The 8,989-nt window shown below is 42.3% G+C and overlaps 1 protein-coding gene across 1 annotated transcript in view; it reads right to left on the reverse strand.

The window, feature by feature from the left end:
- Positions 1-617: 617 nt before the first annotated feature.
- Positions 618-8,989, reverse strand: part of LOC137650919 (uncharacterized) — a 51,388-nt gene continuing 43,016 nt past the window's right edge. Inside the window, exon 4 of the mRNA XM_068384063.1 lies at positions 618-738. Coding sequence (XP_068240164.1) covers positions 618-738 — 121 coding nt within the window. The remainder of the gene's footprint in view (positions 739-8,989) is intronic.

Below are 8,989 nucleotides of genomic sequence, written 5' to 3' on the forward strand. Positions count from 1 at the left end.
AAATTATACTGAAATATCATTTTTATATAAATTGACAGAGAGAGAGAGAGAGAGAGAGAGAGAGAGAGAGAGAGAGAGAGAGAGAGAGAGAGAGAGAGAGAGAGAGAGAGAGAGAGATTTTAACTCACTAAAGATTTTGTGTTTTTATAGGAAAGAAAATGAAAGAACATAATTATTTCTGTGCTACGCTTTGAAATGAAAAAAAAGTGTGAGGGATTATTTTCCAAACAACATTTAAAATCCTTAATTAGACAGGTTCAAGCTCCTACAATAAAGGGACTATTAAAGACATTAAAAAAATGTTCTATGACTTTTTTTAAGCAAAGACGAGTACTTGCTTTAATCCTAAACGTGTTCATTGAAGCAAATAATTGATTAATTAGAAATATTTTTCTCACAAAGCAAGAGTATGTGTGATTTACTGGATTCTGTCGTACGGGAAAATGGGATGGATTTTATTTTATTTCTCCTCATATCTCAGGAGAAGAAAGCCTTTCTGGTGTCATGAATAGCAATTGAATTTATCTAATTAATTTCCTGGCTCTTCGTTTGTCTCCCCTTTTTTTTGGAGCAAGGGCCCCTGATGATGATATGAAGTTTGGTAGAAGAGGAGGCCTTTAATAGGAAACATCGGAGAGGCAAATTAAATTTGAATTGAGTCCAGAAACTCTTAATCCAGCATTAACGACAGTGGCTCCTCTACATCCGGATCTCTGCATTGATATTGTTTCTTTAACTCTGTAAAACAGCAAATTTATTTTGCAGATACACATTAGGTCTGTGTCTTCTTCAATTGCACAAATATTTGCCTATTGGGAAAGTATTTTTAAGATTTTCAGTGATAAATCTATTCTGAAGAAGTGTTTCGATTCTTTCATTCTACCTTGTTTCGAGTATTGTACTCCTGTCTAGTCTCCAGCTGCTGATTCCCATCTTAAATTATTGGAAAGGAACTTACGGGCTATTAGATTTCTTATTCCTGATCTACATATTAATCTCTGGCACCGTCATTCAATAGTTCGTTATGCATTTAGCATAATTTTTTTCATAATTCTGATCATCCTTTACACTCAGATCTTCCCGGACAGGTCCATCCTGTTCGTAATACTTAGTATGCAGTTAGTTCTAATAGTAAGGCCTTCTCCATCATGAGACCTAATACTACACAATATTCTAGAAGTTTTATTCAAGCTGTGACCAAGTTGTGGAATGATCTTCCTAGTCGGGTAGTTGAATCAGTAGAACTTCAAAAGTTCAAACTGGTAGCAAATGTTTACATGTTGAACAGGATGACTTAATTTTTTTTTATTTTATATATGAAATATTTGTTTTGATATTCTTACTATTTTCTAAATATTCCATTTGTTCATTATTTTCATATCGTTTATTTATTCCCTTATTTCCTTTTCTCACCTGGGAGCTACTTTTCCCGGTTGGAGCCCTTGTGCTTATATCATCTTGCTTTTTTCAAGTAGGGTTGTAGCTTAGATAATAATAATAATAATAATAATAATAATAATAATAATAATAATAATAATAATAATAATAATAATAATAATAATCCGTTCTACTAGTATCATCTTGGTTTGTGACATACTTTCGAGTTGTAAATAGAGTGGCAACATGAAGGATAAATATTCTGACATCGTCATGTCTCCTGAAAGACTGGCTGCCCTCTGATTTTCTCCCCCCCCCCCCCCTTTTTTTTTTTAATCAAGAATGAATTTATCAAATACAAATGTAAAGCACTCAAAAATCTCAAAACGAATTTTCAATTTTTTACTCTTAATGATTATGCCACATTTCAACTTGATAAAATGTTTCAGGTGTCAATGGCTGGCTCTACAAGTATATTATTCTTCCCTATATAGTAAAGGGAAAGTGCCTGGTTTATATATATATATATATATATATATATATATATATATATATATATATATATATATATATATATATATATATATATATACCTATATATATATATATATATATATATATATATATATATATATATATATATATATATATATATATATATATATATATATATGTATATATATATATATATTTTTTTTGGGGGGGGGCTCAGGCTATGTCGTCCTGATGGAAGTTCCTATAAGGTAGCTTTCTAGGGTATATTTGACTACAGTGATATTCCCAGAGAATTTTACCGTAAGGAATCCAGAATTCTAACTCCTGGAGCGAATATCCCTAAATAATCTAACAGGTATATCGCATAAGATCAGAAGACGTATTCTTGACACATTACATAGCTATCTCCGCCCCGAACATTATTAACGCTTCGAGGGGGAATAGTGACAAGAATCTAAAACGAGAATGAAAAGAGCGCCGCTCATAAGGCATCTCTCCTATTCCGTTTCCAGTGTGTATCTGATGAAGGCAGTGCCGCCCTCTTTATTCCTTTTCGTGTAGCTCAACTACTCGGTGTTTTCCCTTGTGTTCTCTCGTTATTTTGGATTTAATATAACTTTTTGATGACTTTTCCCGCCTCTTCTGCCTCTGGAAAGTTGAGTATTATCTTCACTATGTATAAATGTAAGCTCTTGTCGTTTTTAATTAAATCAAAAGTGATTTTAACGTAAACAAGAGCTGTTGCCTACCGGAGGCATCCTGGATGCTGTCGCTCGCTCTTATGGGTCAGATAGTTAGCTAGAGCGACGTTCCCGGTTTGTTACGCTTTAATAATTTTGCTATTTAGCTACTCTAGAAATGCTTATATTGTTCGGTCAGTGATAGCTCGGTGTATTCGACACGGGTCGAGGTACCGATCCTGCCTTTCGCGAGGCTCGTAGCCTAGACGTCTGGCACTAGTACTTTCATGCATGGTATAAGTTTTTTTGAGTGTTATTGTATTGAAGCTATAGGCAAATATTTTATACATGTAAGATATTGTTGAACGTTTTTTCCAAGATTGTATACGAGAGAGTTTCGGTGATTTAGGTAATCGATTCTCATCTTACCTAGTCTAGTATTCTAGTTACAGTAGTATACTTTCGCACATCTCCGATTGTTCTTTTTCTCCTCCGGAGGCTAAGTTCAATCCCTGTCTCCCTCTGCAAGCCTTCGGCTTAATCCTAGTGGTTCTATCTGAATAATAATTCAGGTATAACTATTCTAGGATATGTCTGTCCTGACCTGATAACCAGAGTGACAGGTTTTTTGGGTTAGGGCAGAACATCAGAGTTTCTGGCATTGAGAAAGAGTCTCCTTTGCTAGGTTAGAGGCGGGCACAGGAAGCTTTGCTTCCCTAGTCCATGTTGGAAGGATTCTGTACGAGATGATTCCTTCCTCTAGTGGCCTAGCAGACTGTACTGTGTTGTTTTTCTATGGCTGGAGAATGAGTTTTCTCTGTGCCCGGCGAAATAACTTCACCTAACTTTGTTCTGGTTGGGAGGAGGTTAGCAAGTACTGCCAATCTTCCTCCCTAATAGACAACTGTTAGTTAGGATGAGCTTTCCTAACGGCTGAGTGTGTCTCCTGCTAGAACGAAGTCTATAGGACCCTTATCCCTTCCCCACCTCTCTTTCTTTTATTTTCTTTTAGCCGCAGTCCTACTTCCGTACCTAGTATAGGTTAGGATGGAGGACAGGCTCAGCTCTCTGCCGGCCGGCACTATGTGTTGGCCGGCAGAGACCCAATTTTTCTTTGCATAGTGATCCCCAGACCTCCCTTGGTCTCCCTTCCATGTCCGTCGGTAGAGCCCGGCAGACTATGGATTCTTTGGAAGCCTGAAGGTTACATTCTCCCCTTCCATAAGTTCACTCTTTCTGGATGGAAGGTCGTATGGGATGCCGCCCTATAACCTTACATCCATACTTTTTCTATGACTATTGTGTTGCTCCCCTATCGCGGCTGCCGGCTTGCCAGCCGACAGCCGGGAAGGTAGAGGTTCTCTGATTCTTGGCTACTGTCGGCGGCATGGTTTTATTACCTTTGCCGGCCGGCAGTGGAATCACAGCCCGAATTCGCTGGCCGCTACGATTATAGGCCAGCAGCCGGATTTTAGTGTTTTTAGCCGTCGGCTGGCAATGATTGCCGGCCGGCACATGGTCGCGAATCAGAGGGCTGCCGCCTATTGGTTAAAGATAGTATATCTTTGATCTTTAAAGGGGTAGTTGCCGGCCGGCACAATTGCATGCAATGTACAGTAATTGCTATATTTGTAGTGTAGTACACACTGCATTAGTAGAGACTGCTGTACAGAGGTTGTGATAACACTAAAGTTCTTCATCATACTTAATGTTATCTTTTACAGCCTTTTATTGAGACCGTACTTTATATTGAAAGTGAGTTCTTTCTGTATTCTTTTAATCCCGTATATTAAAACTACACATTACATTTCCGTTTAGGAAATTACATAAGGTATTCTAGTATAGAATTAACTTTAGTTTTAATATTTTGGGAGGTTACAGCAATTGACTGGACAGGAAATACAAGAATGTGTCTTTCCTTCTTTCTTTTATAGCTTTTCTATATAAGCTAAATGTTTCAATATAAGTGAAAAGCCTTCACTTGATACTCATGGATTTTTCTTCTCTTTACAGGAGTGCGGGAGTGTGTTCTGTAATGTCCGCAGTAAGGACTTCTGTGGACATCAATACTGTAGGTGGCACGCACCATGCGCAGCCTCCAGAGGGGATCTCCTGTATTGGGACCCTCAGGTTTGTACAGTATGTTCTAACCTGATTACTGAGGATATTGACGACCCCAAGTCGACGGAGTTAAGGGATACTGCCAGGGAAAAGTTGCGATCCTGGGTGAGGGGCTTTCAGAAAAACACCTCGGGCCCCTACTTTCCAAATGAGAAGATGAGGGCCTACCTTTTCCCTAAAGCATCGGCTGATGCAATCATCCCCAGCCTCAGGTGGAGATACCAACTACCCGGAATCCGGTGGATTCTGAAGTCTCGGCCGCCCTTCAAGACATCCAATTGGACGATAGGATGTCGGAGGTGTCGGATTCTACAGAGAAGGACCTTCTAGGAGAAGGTCAAGAGGAGGAGCTGTGCCAGACTCCTCAAGTAGAAGAGGAAGAAATCGATGAGGTGTCGGTTACATCGGTTCCGGACCCAGAACCTGTTCCCTCTACTTCCTCTGCAATCCCAGATGCCCTGGGAAAGACTCTTTCTTCTATTGTTGAGATGATTCAACAAATTCAAAAGAAGAATGATGAGAAAGAGGCTGCAATGAAACTGGAGATATGTTGACTTGCAGCATCACGTGGGTCCCAAAAGCGACTCAACGTGAAGGATCTTCCTTTGTGTTCGGATACCAATCCTTGGAGGTATGTCGAACATATGCCAATGACAATCGGGAAGATCGTTATATCTGAAAAGTTGGGAGCAATTCCCCTGGAAGAGGTGGAATTTTGGCCCAATAAGGATTCCTACCCGGACTGTTATGTCCGCCTTAGGAAGGAGCCAGCCTCAAAGGAGGAGACTGAGACGAAGGAGGTCATAGTTTTGGATCATAGTAAAGCTCAGGCATTACTATCAAGCTCGATGGAAGAGAGGGGCTTCTCGAACTCAAAAGTGTCAGCCTTGAGTAAGAAGCTTCCCTCTTTTGTGGCCTCTTCTACCAGAGCCTTTCCCTTCATGAAAAAGGGATATAAGGCAGCCTTAAATGCGGTGGAGGCAGGGAAACCATGCCCCTCCTTGGAGGAGTGCAAGCCGTTATCTCTGACCTTGCCCTTGGACCAAGAAGACTGGAAGGACGTACACCTTACCTTCTCAGTTGGGAAGCTGGAAGCTGATATTGCTGAACGTCAGTTCGGTGAGGAACTCCCTAAGTTGTTGAACGTTCTCTTGCGTAGGGAGCAAGAGACAAAGGAAAGACTTGCGGCATCAATGTCGTTGCAAACAACATTAGAAACAATGGCAAGTGACCCCAAGAACCAGGACATGTTCATGGTGGTGGCCAAAACTCATCTGGCCACGGTTACAAAGGATCTCTATAGCTTTATTAAAGCTAGGAGAGCCTGTAGAGAGTTTGTGTTCGCCTCGGCTGCGGTGAGACACGAACCGAGAAAACTGATATCCGCCTGTATCTGGGGTAAAGACCTCTTTCCCAATGATGCGGTTAAAGAGGTAGTAGACAAGGCCGCCACAGAGAATAGGAACCTTCTCAAAAAGTGTGGCTTAGATCTTAAGAGGAAGTCTTATCAGGATGAGGGTCCCCAACCCAAGAGAAAGACAAAAAGGTCTAGGCCATCTTCTCGGCCGGCTATACCTTACCGACAGCATCAACAGCAACAACTTCCTGTGACCGCGGTGCCTCAGATGATGCCACAACCTCCAACCACGTACCAACTGGTACCTCAACAAGTTGCGACTCAGTCGCCAGTTTTTAACCAAGCCTTCGAAAGGCAGACTTCTTCCTTTCGTTCGAGGGCTAGCGGAACAGCCAGAGGTTCTTCTAGACGCCCTTCAAGAGGAAGGGGATTCAGGGGAGGACGTGGTCAAGGAGGCAAGGCCTGAGGTCCACAACAGCAGAAGTGAGATGCTCCCTGTAGGAGGGAGGCTACAGCTATTTAGGGATCGCTGGACCTTCGATTCCTGGGCCCACAGCCTAATAAAGAATGGACTTGGTAGGAGTTGGAGCAACCCTCCACCTCAATTTCCTAGAGTTCTCCCAACACTCAACCCCCGTTTTGGAAGAACACGTCCGAGAGCTCTTAGAGAAAAGAGTGATTCGGAAAGTTATGTCCATCAAATTTCAAGGGAGGCTGTTTTGTGTTCCAAAGAAGGACTCAGATAAACTCAGAGTCATTCTTGACTTGTCGCCCCTTAACAAATTCATAATGAACTATAAGTTCAGAATGCTCACACTTCAACACATAAGGACCCTACTGCCCAAGAGGGCATATACTGTCTCTATAGACTTGTCTGACGCTTATTGTCATGTTCCAATTAATCGCCACCTCTCCTCCTACCTAGGCTTTAAGTTACATAGAAAACTTTATGCCTTCAGAGCCATGCCTTTCAGGCTAAACATAGCCCCAAGGATTTTCACGAAGCTCGCAAACGCAGCCGTCCGTCAATTACGCCTAAAGGGGGTCCAAGTAGTAGCCTACTTGGATGACTGGCTGGTGTGGGCAGCATCCATGCCAGAATACATGCAAGCTTCTAAGAGAGTGATCCAGTTCCTGGAACATCTGGGATTCAAGATCAATATAAAAAAGTCTCGACTTTCTCCAGCTCAAACATTTCAGTGGTTGGAAATCCATTGGAATTTGGAGTCACATCGACTTTTCATTCCTGGGAAGAAGAGGAAAAAAATAGCAGGATCTGTCAAGAGACTGCTGAAATCCAAACGGATATCAAGACGCGAACAGGAGAGAGTGCTGGGCTCTCTACAGTTTGCTTCAATAAGAGATCCAGTGCTAAGAGCATAGCTAAAGGATGCAACAGGATTCTGGAGGAAATACGCATGAAACACGCGAAGAGATCTAATAAGACCTCTACCAACTCGACTGCGTTCGCTTCTCAAGCCGTGGTCCAATGCCAAGCAACTGAAGAAATCAATACGTCTTTAACCTCCTCCCCCGTCAGTAACTATCCACACAGACGCTTCAAAGGAAGGGTGGGGGGGGGGGGCGGTCACTCTCATTAGAAGAGAGTCCAAGGAGCTTGGTCCAATCTTTTCAAGTCATTTCACATCAACTTTCTAGAAGCCATGGCAGTGCTTCTGACTTTAAAGAAGTTATCTCCTCGCCACTCGACCCACATAAGACTGGTTCTAGACAGCGAGGTGATAGTGAGATGCCTGAATCGACATGGGTTGAGGTCACCTCAAATCAACCAAGTGATGTTGGCCCTTTTTCGTTTGGCAGAAAGGAAAAAATGGCACCTGTCAGCAGTTCACATTCAAGGGTTCCGCAGTGTGACAGCGGACGCTCTATCCAGGTTTACACCAATAGAGTCAGAATGGTCCCTTGACGCATGATTGTTCTCCTTCATCTCAAGTCAAGTCCCGGAGCTGCAGATAGACCTCTTTGCGACGAAAGACAACAAGAAAATGGATTGTTATGTGTCCCCATACGGGGATCCGCTAGCGGAGGCCGTGGGCGCTATATCCCTAGACTGGAACAGATGGTACGGTATTTATATGTACCCTCCGCACAACCTCCTTTTGAAGGTTCTTGACAAGCTGAGATCCTTCCAAGGAAAGGCGGCAATAGTGGCCCACAAGTGGCCAAATAGCGTGTGGTTCCCTCTAGCATTGGAACTACGCCTAAAATTTGTTCCACTACCAGATCCATCCCTGTCTTAGTGAGTACAGAAGTCGACTGTCTTCGCTTCATTACTCAAAACCAGAAACCTACATCTTGTGATTTTCTCTCCCTAGTTTCTTTCCAAGAACATTCTACCCACCATCAGGTGGGGTCCCTAGAGAATCTACCCTCTGAAGGAAGAAGTATCTCTATATCCAGTGGGGTGCCTAAGGTCTATCTTCATAGAACTTCAGACTTTATGGGAGGACAGCTGCTCAGATGAGAAACCTCGGGCTCAAGGTTTTCTATTACTAAGGGCGAAACTCACCTGTGTTATTCGCAAATCGGGTCCTGACAGTACACCCGCTAGTCATGATCCGAGAGGAGTTGCTTCTTCGATAAAATTTCCTTATTTACATGGACCTTAAACATCTTGTTCATTCACCAACTGGTGGTCATCAAAGGTGTTCCTTATGCACTATGCAAAGCAGGTGGAGCAACTCAAGTAATCTGTGGTAGCAGCAGGTAGAATCCTTTAACCTTCTGTTTTAACTCTGCGAAGAACAGTGTAATTAATTTGGGACGATTAATTAAGAGGGTGGATGTGTAGTCACTGTGTGTACTACACACTGAGCGATAGGCCACGAAAGTGTCCTTACGAACTGTTCCATTGACGTTGGTGAACTATAGCATAATACGGACACTTGTGCCAAGCGTTCCTTACGCTAGTGTAATTAAACAGTATACAGACTGTAGC

The sequence above is a fragment of the Palaemon carinicauda genome, chromosome 12, assembly GCF_036898095.1.
Source record: "Palaemon carinicauda isolate YSFRI2023 chromosome 12, ASM3689809v2, whole genome shotgun sequence".
Taxonomy (NCBI): Eukaryota; Metazoa; Arthropoda; class Malacostraca; order Decapoda; family Palaemonidae; genus Palaemon; species Palaemon carinicauda.